The sequence below is a fragment of the Anarrhichthys ocellatus genome, unplaced genomic scaffold, assembly GCF_004355925.1.
Source record: "Anarrhichthys ocellatus isolate YVR2014 unplaced genomic scaffold, GSC_Weel_1.0 scaffold40, whole genome shotgun sequence".
Taxonomy (NCBI): Eukaryota; Metazoa; Chordata; class Actinopteri; order Perciformes; family Anarhichadidae; genus Anarrhichthys; species Anarrhichthys ocellatus.
The window spans coordinates 2268609-2296372 of NW_022280070.1; the positions used below are offsets into that span (position 1 = coordinate 2268609).

Below are 27764 nucleotides of genomic sequence, written 5' to 3' on the forward strand. Positions count from 1 at the left end.
CACACACACACACACACACACACACACACACACACACACAAACCCCAAAGTGCCTCCACCCCCCCCTCCATCGCCCTCTGTGACTGCTCGATTCCATTGACAAAAATTCCCAGAGGTAAGTCCTCTGTGACACCCCGGGCGAGAGGTGAGAGTCACTTAAGCCGCAAGCCAATCAAAGCCGCCTGTGTATTTAACATCCCGACTCATCTCCATTCAAAAACACACACACACACACACACACAGTTATTCATGCACGAGTGTGGACTCAAATTGACACAAACACACACACACACACGTCCAGGCTTCTCAGGATTCTTCCGTGCACCCAAACTAATGACAAGCCATAAGCACCTCTCTCGTTCAGCCTAGCGCGAAGACATCCAGCCGGCGCGAGTGTGTGTGAGTCTGAGAGTGCACGTGTGTGTGTGTTTGTGCGAAAGAGAGAGAGAGGGACACACAGAGACAGAGAAAGAGAGAGAGAGAGAGAGAGAGAGAGGGCGAGCCGTTGATGATCAGAGCCGCTGGTTAGTCTTGCATGCCGATCCAAACTCCTCCCGTTTTCCTCTGGCCAGATACATCCGCATTCCCTTCTCTTCCCAGCTCATCTGTGGCGGCGGCGAACACAACAGCGGAGCCGGGAGAGACGGGAGGCACACACACCAACACACACATGCTCGCACTGAGAGGAGAGAGAGCGGGGCCGGGGGGGAGGGGGAGGAGGGGGGAGAGAGAAGACTCTCCTCCTTTTTGCTCTCTCTGATTGAATATTTCCTTCTTCACCGCCACCTTCCCTCTTCTCATTTGTCTCTCAGTCTTTCATATTTCCACATCTCGTTCGTCACCACAGACGGAGAGATGGATGGATGGATGGAAAGCGGGAGGCTGTCGGAGAGACAGCTAGTAGAGGGGGAAACAGCCGGGGTTGCTTGGTCGGGGGCGGGGGTATGTCATGGGAAGTGAAGCAGAAGCAGAGATGGAGGAGTAACGGAGGTTGAAGGGAGGGACGAAGACAACAATATGATAAGAAAACAACAATATGTGAATAAGTGTGGTCACACAAAGGAAAGTAATTCAGACACAGAACATCACATTCAAGAGAGAAATAGAACTGAACAATGCTGGATTTTTTGTTTTGTTTTTAAAAACACAAACTTGTTTGATAAGGATCCCTTAAATTAGAGGATCGTAACCAAGCAGACGTTTTTTGTCCAAAACACCAACAGCAAACATAGAAGGGAAAAATGAAACAGGGAATATTTAATTTGTATCAGTAACATATGAACAACAAGAGATAAGATAAATAACACTAAAATATATACGGATAACTGTACATAACCACTTACCCCATTTTAATAAAGTATCAACGAGTCAGCATTTATTCCAGCACCCTTGCACTACTGTACTTTTGCTTACACAAGTAGTTTTACTTCTTTATATACATCTTATGTCGTTATTCATTGTGGCTTTTTATATAAACATGTACTTGTATGTGCATATACATTTTTTTATCACCAATCAATAATTCATCTTCACACCTTAAACTAACGTCACACGTTAGCTAGCCTATGCTAGTTATCAGAATGGATAGATAACGTTAGTTAGATAAATAAATAGATCATTAGTTTAGTAACTTAGTATCTAGTTAGCTAGTTAGCTTTCTTAGCCGTACAGAACTTTACAAAGATGGTATTCTTACGATTAAAATATGTTCCCTGGGTTAAAAGTTGACTTCGTCTTCATAGGGGTCGAAATATTACCGTCAGTCACCATTAATTGCAATTAATTAGCGTTAAGTGGAGCTCACCTGTTGCGTTGTGTAACTCACAGTCCTGCTTCCGGTTGGTGCCGCCGACCCGTAGTTTTAATCCTCCTCTTCATCATTTTGAAAACAAATTCATCCTTTAATGGTGCATTGGGAAGGACTCTTACAAAGTAATTCGGTAAACGTAATACAGACAATCTTTCATGAGCTTGTATCCGCTTCAGACCGTCCACCTGCACGTCTCCGGTTAAAAAACAAACCGGAAGTGATTTGTTTTGGTACAGAATAAAAGCAAATTAAATAGAAAACACTAAGGATAGAAATAAATAAACCTCACAACAAACCTGAGCAACATGATGAATGATAAGCAAGAATATATATAATTCAATCTCCATCTAACGTCTGTGTTTAACTTAACAAGAGTCCAAATTTGGGAAATGGTTTAACAATTTGATTCAGTGTGAAACTCGTGTAATGTCTGTGACTTCTTTGGGGGTTTCATCGGTACTGTACATCTGCTTACACATGATAGTAGAGGCTATGTTTAATTTGAATCTTGGGGTAATTTCGGCATTTTGCAACAATACAGAAACCATAATTAAAAGTAAAGAATGACTGATGAGTATTGTATTTTTATTCTTCGCCAAATACACGCTCATTTACACGCGCACACACACTGTCAGTCGATCACAGTCTTTCTCGCAAATTAAATTTGCTGTGGTCTCAGACAGCTGCAGGGTTTGCTGGTTCCTTAACAACTTAATTAAGCCAATCTCCCCTTTTTCCACCGAGGTAATGAGCGTAGTTTTACACGGATTAAACCGTCTCCGGGGTTGAAAATAAGGCTTTATACTTTAGCAATCTTATCTGCCTTTATCTGTCCAGCCAGTTTTCCAGCCACGAGATTAGTTTCGGCGGGAGTCCTGTTAGCCGTATCATATTTCTCTCTTTTTAATTTGCAAGGTATTAATGCAAAAACACTTATTTTAAACCCTCTGTAATACCAGTCTGAATTTAAAGGCTTACATATTAAAAACAAATCTAAACAAGGAGATGGCAAATTAATGGAAACCCCAAGAGTTTCTTAATAAGCCTACAATACACTGCCGGAGTCACAGTCTTGGCATAGATCCCATTCTGTTGAACTCTTGCATTAAATATTCCTGGTTTGATGATAACGTCCAACACGTTGCTGGGAAATCTCCCATCGATGTGAAGTTGTGTTGATATCTGGTCACTGTGAAGGCCAAAGCAAATTATTCACATCATTTTAATATCCATCAAACCGTTTCAATGACCCATCCTGCCCTGTGAGAAGAGGCATCTGTGTCTGCTTTGTTTCTCCACTCATCAGTGATTTTCCTTTAATGAGTCACCCATCTGAGGCTTTGTACACTGCAGCCTGCGTCAATACATGCACAGTATATTATACCTACAGAATAGAATGCAGTAAGGAAACTGCAATGCTTGAATAAAAACTTGAATATAATAATACATTTTCACTATTTCTTTATCGTGTTTCTTCTAATTTCAAGGTTCAAAGTTCCTTCTTGATCTTCGAAACCGCAGTTGACAAACCAGCCTCACTTCAAGGTTAATTTAATAGCTGTTCTGGAGCTTTCAATCATATCACATGTCCTTTATCGGAGGATTGTAGCTGTTTTAGATGTTTAATAAATTCTAATTCTTCTGACCACTTTAACTTTGACTTACTTGTCCACTTTGGCTTAAAAATGTAATGTTAATTCTTTAACTTTCTAAACATGAATTAATTATGATCAAAAAGTTCCAGAGCAAGTAATCCGACCTTTAAGTTGGGTAGTTTTGACAACCGTTGAACCTCAAAACTCATTTGAACACATAAGATTCAATGACAACTGAGCAAATTCCATCTGCTGATGAAGATCAGGTGAAATGATCTAAAGCTCCAGAATAGAATTGACCCTGAGGTGAGATTGTTTTGTGAACCAATATTTCTCCTATACTTTATCAATTTACCAGGTTTTTTTTTTATCCAACACCTATTTGCCAGAACGATATAAGGCTACATTACACTACACCTGTTATTGGTCCAATTGTTATGAGCGTAAATAACATTCCATGTTTGTTAGTGTCAGTTTTGATGAATGGGCCGTGTTGCCTGTATTTCATAGCTTCTATTGTAACAAACTAAAAGCAGGTTTGATTCTTATAGGTTAGTTCGTCATTTCCCCCCATCGTGAGTGAAGAACCACAAAACACTAGCAGCTGAAAAGACTGTTGTTGGATATTTCAGGGGTCTTTATCCAAATCTCAGAGAGTTAACAGTACTTTACATCAGAGATGAGAAAGCTATATTTCCTCTTAGGACTCTAAACCAGACTTTTTTTTAAAAATCTTACATTTTTTGGGGGTCAGTGGGAACTTCTTATACTATGCATGGCAAGACGGAAAGAGTAATTACCCTTTCGGGCCATCTTAATGGATTATGAAAAAGAATAAGCCCTTACAAGAGAGATAATTTGGATGCGTAAGCAGCTACCAGAGTTGGCGAGACTGGGCCCAGTTGATTGTTACCTCTGGCGAGAGCCGATTGAAGTTGAAGGACAAATTATTCCAGACGTGTGCGAGCAGTAGCTGCGGACTTGCTGGAATCGACCACCTCCCCATTTGTGAAGGTCTTAATTGGTTGATGTGCAGATAAAGGAAGGAGCAACCTCTGCACACACACACACACACACACACACACACACACACAAAGACGGATAGTTTCAAAGAGCCTTGTTCTGGTCAGATTAAGTTTCCTTCCAATTAAGAGTTTTATCATCAGGTCTCTTAACTGGGTGTTCGATGTCTCTTGAACTTGACTAATGATGTCCACGGAACTGAACTGCCGAGGGCGCTAGATGCTAATGCTACCCTGCTGCTGGCATCAACACTAATGTGACGTAGACAACATATACACATACATATACTAATACTTTTGCACTTCTGTTAGATGCTAAACTGCATTTTGTTGTCTCTGTACTTTTACTCTACAATAACAATTTAGTTGTATCTAATCTAATGGCCAGAATGAGGGCAGCTCCATGAGTCATTTCTCTGTCTGCGATTGCTTCATTTGAAGTAGTTTCAGAGGCCTGAGGGGAGACAGTATCAGCATTCCTCATTAAATAAAAAAAGATTAAAGACAATTTAGAAAAGAAATGAAGATAATTTTGTGTAACATTACTTTTCATCATCGTCCCTTTAGTTATCTAGTGCACTGGTTGTGAGGTGTTTAGAGGGAATAGGGAAGCAGAAAAACATATTTTTATTGTTTTTTCATTATGTTTATTTGCTGCAGATGAATTTCATCCAATCTTAAATCTTGTGGATTCCTGGATACCTTTCGTCTTGGCCTCTACAGAAGTAGACACAGCTTTGTTTTCAGGGTTCACAAGTCAATAAAGTGCTAAGATGTATTTGGGACCCCCTGTGATCTATCCTGTGCACAGTGCAGTCTTTAAGTACTTAGACAGTGACACAGTTTTGTTCCGTGTACTGCAGTACACTGAAATCAATCCGTGGCTGTGAGGTTACAGGTCTGATTTTCAGTTTACATTCAAGGGAGTTCAAATCAATACATAAATACTAACAAATGAGATCGTGTTCACCCCCTACAGACGTAAACACCAAAACAAATTGGTCTGCCCAAACGACAAAAACAAGCAAACCTCGATGCAGACATTTTATCCAATAAAATACAGGTTTGTGCCGCTCGAAACAATATAGTAACTTGTGTTTTTAAAATGATCTTTTGATAAACAGTGCCCTGGTTACTCTAGATAATGCACTCAACACACAGTCAACTGTTTTCATTTATCTGCAGTATAAAGTAGCTTCACTGAAAACTGTTCACAGTGGGAGGCGTGGATCATCCACAGTAACCTGGATCCCGTCTTTTGGAAAGACACGCTGCTGCTGAATTGTTTTAATGTAACTTACCACTGCTAGGGGAGTGAGAAATACAGGGAGTTCAACCCCATATTGAGTTAATGGCGGTGGACTGGTTACAATGCCCTTAGATAAGGTTTACCCGGTTGCTAAAGCAGTGGGACAAAGACAAGGCTGTGATTCCAACACAGTTCAGCCCATATGGATGTAAACACCATCATATTTGAGCTGAAAGTCAGTACTTTGACCACAAAGTCATTGTACAGAAGGCTATAATGTAAGCTTAAATGTGCAAAAATAACTAAACACTTAGAGACTAATGTAAACTGTACTTATCCCTCACTTTTCAACATAAACCAGGCATTAACCTGAATCTTTTACAGTGAGGCAGGATGAAGGGAGGGGGGTTCTGGGTGCTGTTGGGAAAGCCTCCATAAAAGAGCCTGTTAGTCACAGTACGACTCCACCCTGATGATCTGGCTCTCTGCAGACTGGGCTAGATAAACACTTTTTTTTTTTTTTGGTCAAGCAAACCACATGAGAGCCTGAGAATACCCCCCTGCAATCCTTCCCCCCCCCCCCCCCATAAAAACAACCCTCAGAGACACCTAATGCATGGCAAACAAGCCGGGTCACAGTGCATCTACTCCACTCTGAGGCTCGGACAAACAGACACCACTGAAAATGGAGGGCAAGGACGAAAACCAACAAAGACGCCTGCACCTCGCTTTCATTTCGCATGATTAGCAAATCAATGCTGCACAGATTAGTTGTTTATTTCAAGGTTGCTGAAGTAAAGTGCAACAACAGATAACAAACGTAAAGTGAGGGGGGGGGGGGCTGCATCCCTGATACAGAAACCTGCAGACTAATTATATTCTTTGTGAAGGTGAAATCAAACAGAGCTTTTGTAATGAATTAATGAGCACGCGTTGACTTCGAGGGTCTGCTTCTTAGAACACATCGATCATCGGCGATGCACAGAAATGACACAGTAACAGCAAATTAACTGGAGACGACTTCTCTGTGGCGTTTATGAACCGGGCATCGAACACAGTCGAGGACGACATTTTCACAAGTTCTTCAGTGGTTGAGACGATTGTGATTTTAAAGAGGTGATGTCAGGGAAGCGAAACAGCTTCACTGTTGATCAGTTACATGAACTCAGTCGGTGGAGGGTTTGCTGGTGGAACATCAAAGGCTGTACGCGTCCTCGGGTAACTCTCCCAGCAGTTCATCCAGGTCATCATCTGCACAACAGACAGACTTCAGTAAGTAGGAACATAATATAATAATAATGTTGAATTCACAAATTCAACTGACAGGAAACTGAGAAATCTTCACCTGCCTATGGGATAAACGTTGAAAAGTAAAGTTCTCATGTAAATATGTAATCTAACAGCTTTGTAAAAGACTGTTTGGGGTATTTTCCCCTGTCACTGGACAGCAGGCGGTACAGGGATAGACAGGTTTTAAGGGAAGAGAGGTACCCGGCTAGAAAGGACCCATGAGCTTTAACCATTAGGCTGTTAGTTGACAGTTTAATGTTGTCTTGTGTATAGAACAGAAAGGTAGTGTACAGTGTGTTTATCTGAACAATGAATCAGTCTCTTAATACAAGCGGTCAGCTCTGTAGAAAGCCCCATGACTTAACAGAGTTACAGCTACAACAGCTGTCCACACAGTCCATCCAGAGAGCAGAGAGACGGGACATAAACACTAAGATGTTTTGTGAGGAGTAGCGTTCAAACCATCAGTCGCTTGTTCAGAAAACTAATCAGCTCAATTGAAAAAACACACATTTCTTAGTCTATACTCGTTCTTTCTGCCCCAAAAGGCAGCAATGGTCCGTAGAATGTGACCCGAGGGTGGCTACCTTACTATACCCTCTGTTTTTATAAAGCCCTCTGCCTCTCATTTGTGCATTCACACTGCTCTGTTGATGGATCTACGTCATTAGGATTCATCCTCTGGGGAAGTTGATCGTCTATTCAGTAAAAGTGGCTGGAATATTTAACTCTGGACAAGACTTTGACTGACAGAAAGATATTAAGGTCTCTGGAGCCATTTCACATGCCGACTCATCTCCGTGTGTCGTATAATTATTAGCTGATCAGAGTCATCATGTCATTTTAAAATACAAACGCAGGCTTTGCTGCCTTGGTTTTGTCAACAATCCTCTTTCTTATTTTTACGTTTTACCGACTGAATAATAAAAAGGGAAAAAAAGCCGATTAATCAAACTGAAACATTGGTTAGTTGCAGCTGTGGTGCAGAACAATGCAATCAGTACCTTCTTTGTTCTGCTACAGTTAGGTTGGCTTTGGGTCAGCACGTCAAATGTCTCAAAGAATTGATCTCGCCCTCTCATCACAAGTGTTATTACATATTAGAGGCCCCAACCTGCATCCCAGCCCGAGTCCTGTGGTGCAGGGTTCCCCGCAGGCTCTCGGGGGCCTCTGCTGGAGCTGGCTCTAGTGTCTCTTGGGACTTTCGGGTCTTCGCCTCCCTCTGAGCATTTCCCCACCTCTTGTCCCTCGTCGTCGTCGTCCTCCTCGTCAAACACCAGCTGCATCCGAGACACGGTCCCCTGGAGGCCGGCGGGGGAGGGACCAGCCTGGGACATCGGCTCCTGGATAGAAAAAGAACGAAAAAAAAAAATGCTTTGAAGAGACAGCTGGCAGCTTGACGGATTATTCTGGATGACAGATTCTCATATTTGTTGGACTGTGCTACGCTCGTTTCCAGCTGACGGCCGCAGTGCTCACCAGGATGAGCGGGGGGAGCTGAGTGGAGGACAGTGCGACTCCATCGGGGGCGTAGATCCTCAGCAGGTTGTTGGGTGTCACGTTCAGGTAATGGTTACGATGGGAGGGGGAGAACACACCCACCTGTCCACAGAGAGAGCCAGAAATAGATGTGTAACCACGAGGGTAAAGCTTAAATACTACACTGCAGTTACCGTCATTAACGTTGAATGAAATGGAAGCGATGAGTCTCACTTGTTTGAGTAGGAGCACAGCTCCAACCTTCAGCTCCTCCTCTCGGTCCTCGAGGAGGCGTCGATGCACCGTCCCCTGAATCTCCCCTTCAGTCCAAAAATATAAACAGAACAATGAGAGAAATTAAATCATTTAAGAACAGTAAGTGCTTGCAGGTCCAAGAAACCCTGAGGTACTCTACACTGTACATCGCTCATAATGTAGGTTAATGGGGGAGAAACATAAAACAGCATTAAAATAAACATCTGTTAAATCTCCAAAACTAAATATGATCTAAGACATGCTATATTTAAGAAAATTAACACCTTTAATTCTAGTCTTAAGAGAGTAACCATAGACTGTATAGAAGAAGTGGATGTTGTCACAGTGACGTCACCCATTGGTTTGTGGACGACATTTTAGGCGTCGCCATCTTCTAACCAGAAGTGACACGAGAGGGCGGAGCTAAGAACAACCCGACGCTGGAAAAGACTCTGGAGGCGACCATAGAACGCTAGAATTAACTCTCATGAAGTAAAAACACACCGTGAAAGGGTTACAGATGTTAAACACGGACGAATCCCTCCGTGGGAACGACCTGTCAATCACAATGTAGCCCCGCCTTAAAACATACCCTGCTACTCTTCTATCTGACTCTAAATGGGACTTTAATTTACTATATATATATATATATATATCTTTTACTGTAAAAAAACATCAGCAAAGAGTGAAAAACGTCCACAACTGTCAAAAAGCGACACCTCGAAATTGCTTTTTGAAACACTTTAAACCCCCAAAAGTATTGAAACTACAGTAATAGAATACAGCACAGTAATGTATTTTTATCATTTAGCTGCCGATAGATAGATGGGCTCATCTTTAAGGCGAGTGTGAAGCGGATACAGTCGCACTGCCCGCTGGAGACGAACCTTTCAGCAGGTGGGATTCCCATTACTGACAGAATGTTCCCTCGTGGTGTCACAAGCACTTAAAACCCATCCACCGCCAATCTACCACAATTGAATCACTAATCAGCACTTAAGTCCCGTGTTGAGTACAACATCCATTCCCAGAGTGTTAACAATCAGCACGTCTTGTGACGCTGCTCTCTGGGGGACATGGCAACCCGGCTCGGCTTTAAGAGGATCAGACGAAAGAAGGGGCAAAGGCTCAAGACGGAGGAGAAGGAAAGAAGGAAGAGGAGGCAGCACAGATCTGTAGTCACACAGCATTTCAGCTACTTATTGTGCACCTTGTATTGCAGGTTGATACACATTCCTACAGTGAGGCCAGCGTGATGTATGTCGTGTGCGTGTCCACTACCTGTCGGGTCTTTAAACACAGCCTTGGCGTCGCCGTGCGTGTGGATGATGCTCTTCAGGAGCACGGCCATGTTGGGCACTTTGTTTCTCGCCAGCCGTTTCAGTGCAGCCTACAAATGACGGGCAACAGACAGCGTGTCAAATAACAGTTATTTTATTACATATTTATATAACTACAGTATATTCACCAAAGGGTTATTTTAGACGAGCTCGGGTAAGCTTGCATCCATTTCCACCCATATCACTGTGTGCCGTGTGAACATCATTACAGCTGTTGATTAACAGATTTATTTCTTAGAATCGATTTATCTTTCCAGTAATTTTTTTAGATTATTTAGAGGATTTTGCTCAAATAAAACAAGCATTTCCAAAACATCAGCCGTGGGCTCTGGGAGTATATAAATACAATTTGTCAAACTTGAAATAATGCTCAAATCTCAACACTTTGAGAAAGACGCAGCGATGCACACCACCAGAGATTCTTTATTTGGGTTTAAGACGTGTTTAAGACAAACTATCACTGCCCTCAGTCTGAAATGAAACATACAGATGTGTGAACATAATATAAGAATATTAATCTGATGGATATTTATTATCCTTTCATTCGCCGTTGGGATCATCCACTCTCTCCGCTGCATTCGACGTAACATGTTATTGTAAACGTGTCAACAGCCACGACAGGAAACGCCATGTTTAAGTGCTCCCAACGACTGAGTGCTGGCGAGCTATTCCTCCGAAGTTCGACGCACGGCGGGAGCAGAATAAACAGTCTCCATTAGAGTGATTGATGGTGATCTTGCTGTTTATAATTACAAAAACACCTCCGCTACAGCTCCTCCATTTGTCCTGATTATGCCAATAGACCTCCAGCAGCGACACACTGTCTTGTTATTATGGAGGATAAATATTCAAGCGACGGCTTGCCCTAAAAATCACCTTTCGGAGCACCATGACGACGCTGTAAGAGTGCAGGAAGCACGACGGGTTCCTCTCATCCAATCCCATCTCGGCCTTCATCGCGGCCCAGCCGCCGCCGCTGAACTCGTCTTCTTCAGTCTGTGAGCTGGAGCCCTTTTAAAATCGAGTCAAAAGGGTTTATATACGCTCACAGAAAACGTAGTTACTGAGCACACCTGGCTTGAAAATCTCAAGTTCATGTGTTTTCTATGCATCATTGTATTCTCTCACATGGTCCCTGTGTGGCTCCACTGCAATCAGATTGTGTGAAAATGAATTTCACACTGCAGCATGAAACTCTTCAGTGTCTGGTTTTGAAGGTACGACATCCATATTGAGACAAAATGCATCCTGGGAAGTTTAGGAAAACGTAAACCCAACTCCTATTCATGTCAGACGTATGGAAGCATGTTGTTATTGCTGAATAGTAAAACGTTTATTCTCATGTCGGAAACAATGATATTCTTTTCAGTTATTGCTCCTCTGTTGCACAAACATTTTGTGAACGCACATCCACCTAGTTTCTATGTTAACTGATCCTGTGGAGGTGGAGGCTATCCCAGCATGCACTGGGTGAGAGCGCAGAGGAGAGGGCCGAACTTCCTCTGTTCTTAATGGGCATTTACTCCCATTGATTATAAAGACGTAAAAATAACTGTCAAATGTCTATAGAATCAGAATCAGCTTTATTGGCTGATTCTATAGACATCTTTATTAGGGTAAACCTAATAATGGGCTGTTGATCTGACAAAACTACACATCCGAATACGTCAACTGGAGCTTTGGGAGATATTTTATACAAACAAATCATAGAACGATCATGAAAATACTCAATCGCTCTTTTATTACCTGGCTTGGCGACCGCGCCACAACCCCGTGAGCAGGAGTCTGAGGGACAGAGACCACGATGTCGTCCAGGTTCTGACCCTGCGGCTGAGAGAGAAGAATTCAGTTATTACACGGCACCATGGTGGAAAACACAAACGCATAACCGCTGGATGAGACTGACCTGCTGGGGCAGGAATCCGGCGGGGCCGGGGAAGCGTCTGGACCGATGAGGCTCAGACCGAGGCCTCTTCTGAGGGAGCTTATTGGAGGCCGACACCAACTGGACCAGGCGGTTGGTGAGGAGCGGTGTGTGAAGGGGATGAGGGCTCAGAGCGGAGGAGGAAGAGGGCGCTGGGGAGGAGACCGTCGCAAAGAGGACCTGAGGGGAGGGTCCCGGATTGGCCCACGGCCTCTGGGGCCTGTTTAGTGTCCTGGAAATGGGGCTGGGGGCCGGAGAAGACGTAGTGAGGCCGGGGAAAACACTGGGACTCTGTGGAGGGGCTGAGAGGAGAGCAGGGCGGGGATTCGGGGATCGCAGAAGAGGAGTGGAGGAGATCCGAGGAGGTAGGTCACGACTAAATGAGCCAGAAGCCTGGCGTGCGGTGCTGAAGTCTCTCAGGGACCGGTTAGGGTGGGTCTGAATCCCTCCACAGGTCGGGGGTCGCAGCATTTTGGATGAAGATGCCGGATCGACCGCAGGAGCAGGTGGGACTGGAGCAGGAGGCCGTCCCATCTGGCGGTCGCACTCGTCCAGGTCTGCCAGGTCAACATCCCAGTCGTCAAAATCGTCCTGAGCCACACAGGGCGTCGGCGGACCCTCCGCGTGACTCTGTCGTGAAGCCAAATTAGGCTGAGAGTTATTCAGTGTGGGAGGAAGGGGCTGAGCAGAGGAGGAGGAGGAGGAGGGCCGTCTCAGACCCAGGCCGGTTTGTCTAGCAGCAGTGTGCGTGCTGCTCTTTGATGCGGTGCCATTACACAGGGCTGCAGATCTCTCTCCCGTGAGCTGAAGGCAGTTTTTCCCCGGCTCTCTGAGAGAAACAGAGGAAGCCCGCAGCGAGCGGGATGACACGGCAGCTGCCACATCGGCTGGTCCAGACGATGAGCGGACAGCCCAGTCTGTCCCCAGCAGGTCCTGGGAGAAACACACACACACACACACACACACACACACACACACACACACACACACACATTAACAGTGTGAGAGCGGGGGAGCAGAAGGAGGATCCTTCTGTTACTGAATGTGATCAGTCCGCACTGACAGTTAAGTAAAACCAGGTGTGTTCTCTGCTGGGATTCACCTCATCATCAAAGTCCTCGCCAATGCTGAACAGGCCACTTAATTTGCAGGTCTGTAACAGAGGTAACGAGACACACGATCAAAGGGCTTGACCAGCACGTGCAGGAATAAACATCCCAGGTGCTATTCACCAGATGAAACCCTAATGAACACGTCATGAGGTAATATGTTACCCGTGTGCATTAATAAGCATCTTGTTAGCAGAGTTAGCTCAAATAGTTTTGAGTTCACTTACCATCGCAGTCATGAGATATCGCGATGAAAGCCGTTATTTGATCGGTCCGCACACCAAACTTACCGAGACACTGAACGCCATTCAATGACTGCGTGTCAACATAACTTGTTGTTTTGTTCCCACGTCTTCAACTTTACAAACAAAACGCTACCAGGCAGCAGCGAGCGAGTTGAAAACGTTCAGCTCCTCGGGAGCGCGCCGCCACGTTCAAACATAACGTGATGACGTCGGATATGTTTTTACAAAGAGTGTTGAAGCAAAGCGAGATGACTCACTCCCCTTTTACCCCGCATTATAAGTGTTGTTGTTGTTTTTGCTTTTTGTAACTCAGAGGAGCTAAAATATTACAGATATATGCTAAAGTTGGAAAATAATGAAACATGAGAGGGAACCGGAAGCAATAGCGCGGTCACTTCTGAACCATGGAGCTAAGACTGTTTCACCAAAGGTTAAAAACAAGCACACTGAGAGAACGTGATACTGATTCTGTAAAATGAGTTGTTTTCTAATGCACACCTGATCGACAGGTGAGTAAGTGGTACCAGAAATTATTGAATTCCTGCRTTGTGTCTGTTTTCCTGTTACATTAATCTGAACCCAACCAAAACCTCTGCTTATCTCCTAAACATAACATAAACTAGGCCCTAACATCAACCATGGAGAGGGAAACACTTGACACAAGAACTGCAGACTGTCAAAATCTATAGAATGCAAATGACAATAGAAGAGGAGAACAAATTGCAACCAAATCAAATATGCTGTTATGTTAGTGCTGTAATTACCAAGAAATATTCAAACAGGGAAAGAGGAGGCAGATGATCAAACAATACACAGTCCAGGCCTCATATACAATTTGGAAATATCTTCTTATAACTTAATTTAAAAATCATTTAAAAGTGTTTCAAAGATGGACGACGGAATCCATTGGAAATGTGAAGCAGAATTGTCAAATATTGCACCAAATGTCAGGTTAATATCTCAAGTGAAAACTTCCAAGTGAAGAGTCAAATATTACAGAATGTCTGAGCAATATAATAATGCAATGATAATGTGGTGCAAATACTGTAATTCTGTAAATATCAAGTCAGAAAGAGAAGGGCTAACCCCTAAAATCCATCCTCTTTCATCTGTCTCCAGATGTTGAAGCAGTGCGTCCTCTCTCCTGCCACTCTGGAGGTGCTGCTGAACTCGTACACATCCCTCCCTGCCTGCGAGTGGATGGACTCTCTGTCCGCCGAGGTGTACGAGGTGAGCAGTGTTTTGGGTCACGTCTCCTCTTGTTTACCATCCAGTGCTCGATAGTGTTTCTGTTTGTCCCCTCGGTGCCTCAGGAGCACCGGTCTTTCTTCGACTTGGTGCGTCAGCGGAGCGCTCAGCCTCGCTCTCTGCAGCATCTCTGTCGATGTGCTGTGCGCCTGCGTCTCGGAGGTCTATGTTTTCCAGCGGTCCGTGAACTGGACATTCCGGGCTCCGTGAGGGATTACCTCCTGCTGAGTAACGACGGGACTCTCCTGTGACATCACACTGTGCGACACCTGCAACTCTTTGGAGACAAGATTTATTTTAGATCACGACGACCTGTTCCTGTTAACTATCACTTGTTTTTCTGGAAGAAAATATAAATGAATACAACTTTAGCTCCTGTTTGATTATGATTGATTTACTTTTAATTGATTCATATTGTTTTGAGTTGGTTGGTGTTGTTTTAACTCTAATTTCAGCCTAATTTTTCAGCCTAACTCTAACTTTTAAATAAGAACTTTATGAAATGACTGCATTGAAGAGCAATCAAAAATGATCATACAGGAAATTATGCATAGCTTCTTTGAATTAAAGGATCTACAGAAATAAAATACTGTTTGAGAAATATGCATTACTACTACTATACTACTAATACAACTATTGCTACTGAAATCAACAGTGGTAGTAATATTAGGGTTGTAATATGCATTTATTTATGAAGAGATCAGTGAAATTAAATATATGCTAATTTACTTAAATTTAAAGGGAAATATTGTACCTTTTGCTGCACTGTATTTATTTCACAGTAATGGTTATATAACAGGTTATATAACAGATTAAGATTTGAAATACAAAAACACACATTTTATAATAGACAAAAGTACTCAATGAAAAATATGTCACCTTGTTTGTCACTGATATCTCATTAGATTATTATTACTCATGTATTAATGTAAAACCAATCATTTAGTTTTTAGTTTCAGACTGTGTAGTTGGTTGAAGTGGAGCAAATTGTTTTTCTGTTTTGTGTCAGACGGCAACTAATGATCATTTCTCTATTAATCGATTGTTTGGTTTGTACAAATTCAGCAAATAGTGAGAAATGGCATCACAATTACCCAGTGACCAAAGTGACACCATCACAACGTTTGTGTTGTCCGACCAATACCACAAAATCATCTAAAAGTATCAAAACTAATGTTAAAAAACAGCAAATCAATATCATCACTTCAATCAATTATCAAATTGGTTGTCTTTTTTTGTTTTATAAGCTTGTTTTTTTGTGCAAAAATGTGAAGTAACTAAAGTTGTCTAAACAAATGTAGTGGGGTAAAAACTACTGTAACGCCCTGTGAAATGTAGTAGAACTATAAAGTGGCATGAAAAGAAAAGACTCAAGTTAAGTACAAGTAGTTCAAATTTGTTGTAGTACAATATTTAAGTATATATAAATGTGAATATGTCACCAAATCGTCCGCATCGTGAACAGTCCTACCACACTATTATTATTATTACATTATATCTATAGTTATTGTATGAGCGAGAGGAGCAACAGGCGCGTGACCCGTCTCCGAAACAAGCGCTCCGCGCTGCCTGCTGATGACGTCACTCCGCCTCTGTGTGTTTATTATGTGGCTTTTCAGGAGCAGCTGCTAACTAGCATCGAGCCTCGTCTTCAAACATGCTCTGATTTACTCAGCTGGCAGGTAAGATCGTTTGTTACCAACGCAGCAAAGACGCACAGCTCGTGCACACGACATCTGCATCCAAGTTACAAAACTATTGCGACAAAAACTAAACCGAGCGGCGACAGGCGAAGGTCGTTTTTCTTTTTTAGAAGCTAGCAAGGTAGGCTAGCTTGCGAGCTAACTTAGCTCGCTAACTAGCAACTCAAACTACAGCATAACAAGTTAGCAGCACAGAAGATTAGGTGACATAACGCCACGTTGTTTCGGATAAATGTTCGAATGTAAAGACCGACGTGGCGGAAGAAGTCTCGGCTGACACGTCTGTGAACAGCTGTGTGTTTGGACATTTCTCCACAGCTCCATGAACAGCTGTTGACCAGCCTCTGATGTCTTAAATAACGCCAAATACCTCATTAAAGGATTATACACCTGCCAGCAACCCTGCTTGTGATCAAGTCATGTATATGTGTGTACTGAGCTATAAAGTACTGGGTTTATAAGGTGTTTTTATGGCAAGAACCCAGAGTACTGGGCGTCTTGTTTGAAGGAGCTTTGTCTGTTTGTTTTTGAGATTATAATAGTTTAATTTGTGTAATCAGTTATGTGTATTTTCTTTCAAAAACAGAGCTAAAGTGTTCTGTCATCATTTAGGCGATGGGTGGGACGTATGAATGAAATCTTATATCTTCTGATATATATATATATATATATATATCTATGATTAAACTGACAATTAATCCCCAGACTGTGAATCTATGCTATTTTTATAATATATTAACAAGTACTTATCATTCCCTAATCCCTAGTAATTTTATCCATCTCACATGTTGTGATAAATATGTTGTTGGGTGGGTAAAATAGGTCACCGTGGGCCTTTTTAGAAACTTTCTTTTTTACTGTATTTATTGCATTTCATGGATACATTTAAAATATATTGGCAGGTAACATAATTAACTGAGAACTTTGTTACACTTAGGATGCAAAAGTCCTAAAAATACAACACAATAAAACAATTGATTGATGACTCATTGATAAACAATATTGGCCACAGTGGTTAAATACAACTAGAGTCACAGCATACTGTGTTGTTTGTGGGGAAAAATGCAGATTTGTTTTGTTTAAAGTAATTGAAATAACTTGACAAATACATGTCATATGAGAAAATAACTAATGTATATAGAGGTAATTATAATCAAAGGCAGATTATATTCCCATTAAATAAATTGTTGAGATATTGCCAGCATATGACAGAGTCTTATGTGTTGGATTAGATTTGGGAAACCATCAACATTGTGTTTAAGTTAGCTTATATGTGTTGCTTAGTTGCTACATTGTTGTACAGATTGTAAACCTCTTTGACTCAGTGCTATATAAGTAAACGTGTGTTGTGTCTTTTCTTCAGGTTTGGAGGACAGAGATGGCAGTGTGTGCACTGACCATGCTGGATGGGATGGAGGCGGAGGTAACGGCAGCGGGTGGTGTGTTGCTCCTGGTCCTGGCTCTGGTCTTCGCTTGGCTCTCGACGCACGTGGCCGACCGGGGAGACCACATCCTGGGCACCATCCTCACCGTGGGCGCTCACGCCTCTCTGATCGGACTGGGAGGCCACGAGGGCTACAGCGGAGGGCCTCCCAACGCCGACAACCCGGAACAGCAGACCCCCCCGCCTTCTCAGGAGAACAAGCCGGACGACAGCGAGCCGGGGTCTGAGAGGGGAGAGGGGGAGGGGACTGGGGAGGCAGCTGAGGGTGTTAGGACTGACCTCCTGCTGGACATACAGAGCAAACAACCACAGGCTGGAAGACTGCACACTTCAGATGACGAGGAAGACGAGGATGATGAGGAGGATGATGAGGAGGAACTGGAGGAGGAAGATAAAAAGATTCTGAAGCATATCCCTGTGTTCTCCAGCATCATCTCCCCCACCATCAACACTGCCACTTCCATCTCTGTCCGTCTGAAGTATTTAAATGACACGGAGGAGGTAGCGGTTGTAGAAGCACAGGACACAGTGGGAGTACTGAAAAGGTAAAACAACCCCAAACATCCACCTGAAGACTTCCAGCACAGATTGTTAAAGGAGAGTTGATGATGAGATAGATAATGTACCACATTCATGTCTGTGAAGCTAGCCTGGCTTTGCTAATTAACTCATGATGTCTAAGTGTAAAATGACACCTTGTGGTTTTTACGAGAGGTCATGTGTGGGACTATTTCTTGGCCTTTAGCCTTGTCGTTCATCAATATGCAGTTTACCGACTCTACTCTCTCATCTCTCTCGTTCTCCAGTAAATACTTCTCAGGTCGGGAGCATCAAATAAAACTCATCTACCAGGGCCAGTTGCTGCAGGATCCCAAGAAGACTCTCCTCTCCCTCAACATCTCACACAACAGCGTGATCCACTGCCACATCTCCCAGGCCCTACACGAGACAACACCGGAGGAAGGGCCTCAGTCTGGGGCCGGCGCGGGAGTCGGGTCCGGGGTCTCCGGAGGATTCCGGGCCGCGGGCGTAGCCATCAGCACCAGCAGCCTGGTGGTGCCCGTGTTTGTGGTGATACTGGCCGTGGTGTGGTACTTCCGCATCAACTACAGGCAGTTCTTCACGGCCCCCGCGACCATCTCCCTCGTGGGAGTCACTGTGTTCTTCAGCTTTTTGATATTTGGGATGCACAGCCGCTGAAGAGGCAGAGAGAGAGGGCACACACACACACACTTACAGCTGAATGTTGTGAGGTAAAATAAAAAACTGAAGCCGCGGGCGCCGCCTGGAGAGAGACGGACTAATCAGAACGGGGATCGGTGCAAACGCCACAGCCGATTGGCTGTGAGAGAGAGGCTAGGTGGGCCCGTCTGTGCATGTACCAAGATAAAACAACAAGATAAGTGCTTGTACAGTTTATGTTGAGTTAATAATAATCCGCAGTGAGTAAAGTTCAGCTGAAATTGAACGATACTTTAGCTCCTCTCCAAACTTAGTGGTTCACACCATGTTCAAACACTCGGCTTCATCTCATCCGCTGTTATCGTTGAAAGAGATTCATCATGTTACTCCTCCGTCTTTGTTTTTTTTTAAGGCCACTGTGTTTGTGTTAAAAAAAGAAGTATAATTAACTTTATAGATGCCAGAATCTGAAATATTTTGGAACCACTCACTTGTGTTGTGTTTTAAGTACCATTATTTTGTGTTATATGAATGAGTCAAGCTCCGTGTAAGCAAATGTGGACTGTACAGCTGCCAATAGTTTTGTTGCTCAAAAACTGTTGCTTTGTAGAAATAGGCCAATTTAAATAATCACTAGACAATTTGAGAATATATTGTAAATACATTGTGTATTTTCTGTAAATAAAATGATAGAATGAATCAGATGAACCTGCATCTGGCACTTAAAGGATTTGGAGGGGGACGTTCAAACCCTCCTGATTATGCTGGACTGCTCTGGCTTCAGTGATGTCTCCAATTAAAGCGTTTCAAACCAAACCTGCTCCGGTGTCCGTGTGTAGTCTGAAGAAGTGAGCCTCTAGGTAGGGGTGGTGTTTATTTATATGCACACACCAGTATACAGTCATTCACACCTGCACAGGTTTGTGCTTGTGCAGGAACAAAATATTGGAAAGTCACAACATCGCGTTCTTGGTTATTGCACTCGTACCGCACACAAATACACAAAAGAGAACATCAGCCGTCAGCTTCATCCATGAAAAGTGGTTCAAGAATCTAAGTCCCACCTACCAAAGTATCTCAACAACAGTTTATTTATCGTTAGTGCACGTCACAAGACTACTGGAGAAGATTTAAAAGGGCACGGTCAAAGTCACCACAGACCTTCACAGAAACAGATGTTTTGGAAGTTCACTGTACTGGAAAATAAATCAGGATTTGACAAGATTGTCACGTTCAGTGAGAGAAGCAACTGATTGCACTTGACTTTAGGGACTGTACACAAACTATTTGAGGGGGGGGAGGGAGGTTGAATCTTTATATTTCCTTGGCCATTATTATTTTTCTTTGAACCCTCCCCTTGACTTAGAATAATAAGGGACACCCTTCTTCCCCCAATACCTAGAAATCAAATATTAAAAAAACAAAGCAAATATTCAAGTCGTTCTCTCAGCCACCAAATGGGTGGAAAAACTGATTTATTAGTCCTGCTAACCAATTAAAGTCGATACCTTGATACAGCGTAAACCCGCCTCCTTTTCTTAAATCTTCCTCCCCTTCATAATTTTCATACAGTCCCTACGTTTCACAGCGATGATGTCCTGATGTATTAAAACAAAATACGTCATGCTTGTACTCAACTCTACATTAATATCTGAAACTGTAAAGTATTTAGGTTTGAAAAGAAGAAAAAAAAAAAAAAAAAAAAAGCTTCACTCGAGACATCAAGGATTAGTGACGCTTAAAGCATGTAAATACATCTCACCACCGTTACAGAAGACAATATTTAGGATCGCTCATGATCATGAATGACGAGCAGATCGGCAGCACTGATCTACGAGCAGAAAGTAAGTGAAAATACACAAGTTTTGTACCGAGGAAAGAAAGTTATGTTGGATTCATGATTACGTTTCCATCTCACGCGTCATACATACATGTACTGTACATGTGCCCCAAGCCCACTGGCTCATCTAATATCAAAATCTGCATTTACACACAAGTAATATGCACACACCACTTTATAAGCAGTGACAAGTAAAAACTTAAATAGATTGTTGTCAACAAAAGAAGTGAAATATCTTAAATGGCACGCATACTTTCACGAGAATGTCACATTCTAGGATGCATAGTTTTATGAAAATATAACTGATCTCACACACAGACACTCTATAACTACACAAACAAACACTATGCAAAAAAAATTGACATTCACACTGAATCAAAGTCGGCACCCACACACACACACACACACACACACACAAACTGTGCAATACAATGCTATAATTGCAAAGCCACCGATGTTTCCTCCTGTCTACGTGTGTCAAGTGTTAAAAGCAGTTGAAGTCAACACGTCTCCTCTAAACTGAGTTAAATGAAGAGGGACAGGTCTCAGGACCGCCAACAATGACACCTGAAGGTTTCACAAAGCCACATTTAAGACTTTTCATGCTTTGAGGAAAAGGTTTTTGGGGCCAACATGGAACCTTTTCTGACCGACTACAGATAATAAAAGGTCTTAAACTTTAAATAAGCAGTTAAAGAAAACAAGGTCATCAGGAATTTAGATGTTTAGGGACATTTTGTACAAAAATCCAGAGAAGTGGACGACTAAAGACAGGAAAAGCACAGGTGCGATTAACTATGTAAACCCTGTCAGTATGCACAATGGCAAGGCCCCGAAATCAGGAAAGCTAAATGGAGTGCAGCCCTTAATCATATTAATTACACCTGCAATTTTCATGTCAAAATGCCTTTTTTCCCCCCCACTAGAAAATAAAATGAATGATATTCCTATTATATTGTGCACCTCCATTGTAATTAGTAGGTTTGAAAAGCCCAAAGTGCACGGACCCCCCCCTGTGGCTGTTTGGTCCAAATTAAGGAAGATGTAACTCTACAGCAGACAATGATATTCTATCTGTAGCGCTTCCAACAGTTTGTGGAGGTCCTCATGGTTTCAACATGACGACTCCTCTGCGCACACAGTTTAGTTTTGGAGGATCTTGGCTGCACTGAGCCCTGACCTCGACCCCTTCGAGATGAACTGAAACTGTAACGTCCAGGTGTCCACATACCTTTAGGCCATATAGTGGAACATCTTAAACTCAAATACCTGCCTGGACAATATGAAGGCATATATGGTGACTTTACCAGCTGTCTGATTCACAGCTGGAGGCCTTCCATTAATTTAGAAACTAGGTCTGCTTTACGAAGGAATATTCCCAACAAGCCACATTTTTTTTTTTTTTTTTAAACATTGTGTTCATACTACAGAAGAGTTCATTAAATTTTAAATGTACATCAAGTTTCATCCCATCCTGTCCAGGCCGGTACATTTATGTTTGAATGGAGGAGCTTAACAGAGGAGGGCTCATGCTAGTTTAAGTCATCATAGATACTGGTAATAGAAGGTGCTGAGAGTTTGGGCCTCTTTTTTTTGGTCAATAAGCTGATGTTACTCTGAGAGCTGCTGCTGCCTCCAGACAGACTTCCTCCTATTCCTCCTATTCCTCCTATACCTCCTCCTCCACTGTTCAAACCGAGAGACTGCATCTTCTTTTTCTTGGGCCTCCTGGAATCGGAATGGTTGGTGCCTGTGAAAGGGACAGGAAATGTATCAATCAACCGTGCATGTTTTACCAAAATCCCTTTCAGGATAATGCACACGTTACTTCCTTACTGGCTTTGGATGAGGCCGAGTCAGCGGGTGAAATATCAGGAGAGTCTTCCCACTGCAGGCGGCTCATCAGGGTCTGTCCATCTGGAATGTCAAAGCTGTCGCTCTCCACCACAGCGTCTGCATCAGGCAGGGACGGCCTGTTTCATGGAAACCACACAGAGGTACTGACTGGTTAGACTGGAGAGGGAAAACTCAGATTGATCCTTAAAAATGTCTAGATATTTATAATATTACTGCTATACTTAATGTAGTCAAGAATTAGTTAAAGAAACAGTAAGACTTTTTTTTTTTTGCCTTTTTGTCTTCTCTTCTCTTGGCTTACCAATTAATTGTTTAATTAATCTATAAGTATTATTATTGGTGAGTTTAATTTCGTTTTCGGCAAGATTGTATGAAATGTCTTATATCTCAAATTCCTGATAAGTCTGTCGATAACAATTTGTCAATGCAAAACACACGCAGTTTATTTATTGTGATAAACCAAACAGTCTTGTTAAGACTAGTCTTAAACTGATCATTTTCAAGAGCTTGAGATATGATGTGGGGTTTGTCATTGAAAGCTACATGTATAGCTGGGATAAAATAATGCAGGTTCCACCACAGAGTTTGGTGAATCATGCGTCACATGCTGATTGACACAGGTGCTCCTCCATCCTCCACTGAAACCTAATACAGGCCAGGACAAAAAAACCCTGGTGGTAATGTATGACCTTTTTCTTTTTCTTTTTTAAATGATAAAAGATTAATCAGCGGAAGCTTCTGTTCCCTGCAGAAAAGGCCCCATTGTACCAGAGTCTCACAACACTGACCAGCAGCATTGTTGTGCTCGTATCTGGAGCACCTCGATCCGAAAACATCCACCTGCACCACGAGGGTCACAACACTCATCCAAACATAAGTACACTTGCAGAGGGGGGGTGCACTCACGCGGACGGCCCCAGGAGGAACACCCTGACGGCCCTCCTCTGTTCGTCCGTGTGCTGGGGACATCGCTGAGACCTGGTGGTACACAAGGTGGCATTATACACCCCTGACACAGCTTCATGCATCACCCTGCCTGCACACATACAGCCACAGGGAGGGAGGACACAACCAGTGACCAAGCAGATGTGAGAGGTTGGTCACTGACAGGGTCCTCTGTGGTCTATTTAAAAAAAAAAAAATAAAAATAAAAAAATAAAAAATAAAAAAAAAGATCTTGATCTAGATCTTTGGTGTTTCATTTTGGAGAAGAAAAACAAATAAACCAACTTGTGTACCCCTGAGCTGGTCCCAACGTCAATAATCATTTTCAGAAATACACAAATTGAACTGATCTCACGTGCAACCGTGACTTTCAGTCTGTAAGTGATTTAGTTTTGGAGACAAAGTTTTCACAGCGGGGCCAAACATAAAGACATAAAGGGACATGAAGACACTGACCTGAGAACTTGTATTAAATAACTTGGCGACACCGACATGAGGCCGGGCGTCACCGTACCTTGAGCACTCCTGCAACAGCAGTTAACCGGTTTCCCAGATTGGACACGTTTCAACACTAGTTTGTCTATGTGCCAGTGGAGTACACGGTAATTACCTGGTACACATCTTCTTGGTGTGCTCAGAGATCACCCCACATTGCTGTAAAAACAAACAACATCTGTTCAGTCAAAAGCAACGCTCGCTTTGGGTGCATTCATGTCGGCTACGCACCGTTGTTAAAAGGGATCTGACTTCATCGGGGCCTAAAGTTTCATAACTGATGCCAGTATTATAGTTGTACTGAAATGAAAGACAGACAAAGAACCATCATCAACACTTTGCACTGACATACGATACAAGATGGAAGAACTTTGAGGTCTTTCAGGCAACATGAGCGAAGGAAGATTAGTCACCTTGTAAGGCTCCGAGCTGACGCTGCCCCCGAGTTCACCTGGAAAATAAAAACATAAGCGTTGATCCTCTATATTTATACAACATGCACCATTAGAATAACATCAGAAGTGGACTTCAAGTCACAATCAAGTTACATATTTGGAAACTAGCTTGCAGCTAATCAGATATTATTTGATTCTCAGAAAAAGAGCTCGATTTGTAAAACCACACATTGCTGTTTTTACAAATTATTTTTAGGTTTATGTCTAACTATTCATTCAACTCAACAGCATGAATTTTCATAATACGGATGCCAATCAATAATCAAATGATATAGATAGATAGATAGATAGATAGATAGATAGATATATATATCCTCATTACGATTTGCTTTGAAAGCTATTCTGTTGTGCACCATTTTGCATATTTGGCAAAAGGTGAACCTTCTGCCTGTAGAACTTCTTCTGACAGCTGGTGTCCATATTCTACTTCCTGTGACTGAGGGACACCTGCATGCACAGAGCGTCCTGATCTTCAGAACGATGCTTGGGTTTCAAGACTTGTGGTCGGACCAGGTCCAGGTCCAGGTTCAGCCTCGACTCGTTTCAAACATCTACACCACATTCAGGAAGGTGCACGGACCAAATCCACAAGAAGCTACAAACCAGATAGACTCACCATTTTTATGTTTTAGAGACTTGGATCTTCTCGGAGAATTTTGATTCTGCACAAAGAAAACCATTGATATTAGATTAACCTCCTGATTATACACAGTGAAATGTGTATACAATTGACTCCAATACCGTCTGCAAAAGAGGAAACAAATGCAAAAGTACCTTATCTGACTTTCTCTTCTTGGCTGCAACATGGAAATAAGAAGTTTGTATATTATGTGAAAGCAACATGAGGTTTCTCTTTATTTTTCTATCTGCACAGTGAACATTAAACCATTTTTTTTTTTTTTAAACTCACCCTTTTTTTCTGCCCCATACGACCAGTCGTTGTCGTTGAGGTCATCGTTGTCCTCCTGATCGCTCTCTGATTTGCTCATGTTATTATTGGTGGCTAGCCTGTTAAAAGGTCAAAAGCAACATTCAAACAATGCGATCCTTCCCATTCTGCGTCAATACAACACTCCGTCCTGAACGACTATGACCGACTGACCTGCGGTTGGCGATGCGACTGCTGTTGCGGCCCATGCCGAGACATTTCTCCAAGTGTGGGGCGAAGCGAGAAGCCGCTATCAATCGCTTGCAGTTCGGGCACTCGCACTCCTTGTTTTTCCACTGATTGTACACCTGGCCAAATATGTCCACACCTGGCTGATCCACAATTTCTGGAGGAGTAATGAAAGGTGCATATTTGTACGGAAACACAAGAAGAAGAAGAGAAATGGGCCAGCAGAAACTCAAAGACGTGGTGGCACTGACCAAACTCTTTCATGCTCTCTTGGTCTGTTTCATCCAAGAAGAAGGAGCCCTGTTTCACAGCGCGGTGAACCTCGAAGCACAGGCCCAAACAGGCATCTTCCACCAGCTCAGAGTAGATGTCATGGACCAAGGCCTAGAACAAGATCATTTAAAATTCAAACTGGATACCACATTAAAAAAAAAACAGATGAAAGACATAACATCTGTCTGTGGGTGAGAGATTTATTTACACGTTATATCTTCACTCACCTCCAGCCTGGTGTTGTCTGGGCCTGACAGGGGCATATCCTCCATTTTCATTTGAAAATCTGTACGGGAAATCTTGATAGCAAGGTAATGAGATGCCGACCTGAGGACACAAAAACAAGCTTACAATCACGAGACGATGAGGTGAACGTTTAAAGAGAGAGAGAGACGATTCCATTCATCAAGGGTCCAGTTTAGGAATGAAAGTGAGACTAAAATACTTACTTTTGAAAGAGGTGTCGATACTCGTTGCAGATTTGTCTTCATTCTGTTGAAGAGAGAACAATTTATTAATGATGAGATAAGGTAAGATCAGCCTTTATCGATGCTCAGAGGGACATATCCGTCATTGCAGCACAAGGACAGAAATAAGTACGGATAGAAAACAAAAAAATAGAAACTATACAACATTAGTAAAGTAAAACAGCAGCAGAATATAGCGAGTATATGAGACTAATACTGTTTATAGCATGACTAAGCAATGATACTTAGTGTTTGTCTGTAGTAATAAAGAATTATAACAGAAAATTTAACTAGTGTATCAAGTAATACAACTTGTATTAACAAAGTATAGTATAGCACTGTATATATGGGGTGGGATACAGGATACAGCATAAAGTGACATTCAGTAGTACAGTAAAATACAGCACAGGAATATAGAATGTAATATAGTGTATAGTAAATGGTATGCTATTCTATAATCTAATTAATTTAACGTAGCAGGAAAAGTATATTTTTCAATGAATACAGCGCAAATGTAACTGAGGTAAGATGCGTCTTTATTTACACTTTCAACATTTTAAATATTACACACCGACCGAAACAACCTCGCCAACTAACGTGACTTTTAGGTGTTAAGTCGTTGCTGGCTCGGTTAGCTGGTTTGAGGCGCAGGAAACGCTCCTCGGATACAATGTAACGATAAAAAAAAACAAAATGCTTCCTCTTACCTTGTCATGCCGAACACTCAGCCTGAAGCAGGCGGTTTCTGTGAGGTGAGCAGCATCACCGTGAGTCCGTGTCAGGAACACGTTAATAAGAAGCTGCAGACATCTCTTCTATGAGGAGAAACCTGTTAATATTGCTCGTTTTCGCAGGTTAAATTAACGCTGCACCTCCGCTGGACACCGAGGAGGCCAACAGTGAAGTACCGGAGAAACAAAACAACGCATTTCCGGTTTTAACCTTCACAATAAAAGCCTTGCCTCCGAGGACGAGCTGTCAAATGTTTAGCAAAATCCCTAGTCGTATATTTTAATTAAATTAAATACCACTATGTAGAGTTACTATATTATAAGTAAAAGGTCTTAAATTCAAGATCTGGCTTGAGTGAAAAGTATTATTAGCTAAAGTTTTGCCTAAAGTAACATTAAATGGAAGCACAAAGTAAACAAGCCTTAGAATTGCACTTAAGCACAGTACTTGCAGTTAAGTAACTTTCACCACGGATCATTATCAGTGTTTTTTTTCTTCCATCTAGCTATATTTAGCCACGATTAGCTAGGACATGTGTGACACAGCGAAGACCTATTGATTTTATTTTGAAGGCACGACAAAGGGGCTTCCGGTGTCACTGACAGCTCGCGGACGCGTATCATCGCCTTAAGACGTTAATAAATGAACGAGATTGTCGCTCGTTATCTGTGATCAATTAGTTGTGCCT

General features: G+C 42.5%; 5 protein-coding genes across 6 annotated transcripts in view; 2 read left to right on the plus strand and 3 right to left on the minus strand.

Moving 5' to 3' along the window:
• The window catches only part of asic2 (acid-sensing (proton-gated) ion channel 2), a 273460-nt gene extending 272800 nt beyond the window's left edge, over positions 1-660 (minus strand). Inside the window, exon 1 of the mRNA XM_031867642.1 lies at positions 352-660. The gene's annotated coding sequence lies outside the window, so the exon portion shown is untranslated. The remainder of the gene's footprint in view (positions 1-351) is intronic.
• A 4377-nt stretch (positions 661-5037) lies between these two features.
• Positions 5038-13603, minus strand: hrob (homologous recombination factor with OB-fold). Of its 2 annotated transcripts, none has more exons than XM_031867583.1 (10): positions 13364-13603; positions 13067-13117; positions 11947-12897; positions 11787-11870; positions 10917-11051; positions 9982-10090; positions 8680-8765; positions 8446-8568; positions 8081-8309; positions 5038-6927 (listed from the first exon to the last, which is right to left on the minus strand). In XM_031867583.1, exons 1-10 carry the CDS (start codon positions 13379-13381, stop codon positions 6872-6874), a joined length of 1842 nt encoding a protein of 613 aa, XP_031723443.1. In that variant the 5' UTR covers positions 13382-13603; the 3' UTR covers positions 5038-6871. The 2 variants fall into 2 exon arrangements, with proteins under 2 accessions (XP_031723443.1, XP_031723444.1); XM_031867584.1 differs by having other exon boundaries at positions 13301-13603.
• A 105-nt stretch (positions 13604-13708) lies between these two features.
• LOC116394478 (ankyrin repeat and SOCS box protein 16-like) lies at positions 13709-14883 on the plus strand. Its single transcript, XM_031867585.1, has 3 exons — positions 13709-13748; positions 14438-14548; positions 14632-14883. The coding sequence occupies exons 2-3, from the start codon at positions 14438-14440 to the stop codon at positions 14815-14817; spliced, it is 297 nt and encodes a 98-aa protein (XP_031723445.1). The 5' UTR covers positions 13709-13748; the 3' UTR covers positions 14818-14883.
• A 1283-nt stretch (positions 14884-16166) lies between these two features.
• Positions 16167-19711, plus strand: tmub2 (transmembrane and ubiquitin-like domain containing 2). The gene is made up of 3 exons (XM_031867980.1): positions 16167-16248; positions 17633-18258; positions 18520-19711. The coding sequence occupies exons 2-3, from the start codon at positions 17648-17650 to the stop codon at positions 18911-18913; spliced, it is 1005 nt and encodes a 334-aa protein (XP_031723840.1). The 5' UTR covers positions 16167-16248; positions 17633-17647; the 3' UTR covers positions 18914-19711.
• A 41-nt stretch (positions 19712-19752) lies between these two features.
• On the minus strand, positions 19753-27248 carry atxn7l3a (ataxin 7 like 3a). Its single transcript, XM_031867979.1, has 14 exons — positions 27052-27248; positions 26327-26369; positions 26105-26204; positions 25856-25988; positions 25590-25761; positions 25398-25495; positions 25262-25284; positions 25104-25149; positions 24446-24483; positions 24264-24332; positions 24148-24191; positions 23499-23570; positions 22572-22708; positions 19753-22485 (listed from the first exon to the last, which is right to left on the minus strand). The coding sequence occupies exons 3-14, from the start codon at positions 26153-26155 to the stop codon at positions 22268-22270; spliced, it is 1101 nt and encodes a 366-aa protein (XP_031723839.1). The 5' UTR covers positions 26156-26204; positions 26327-26369; positions 27052-27248; the 3' UTR covers positions 19753-22267.
• Between the last annotated feature and the right edge of the window lie 516 nt (positions 27249-27764).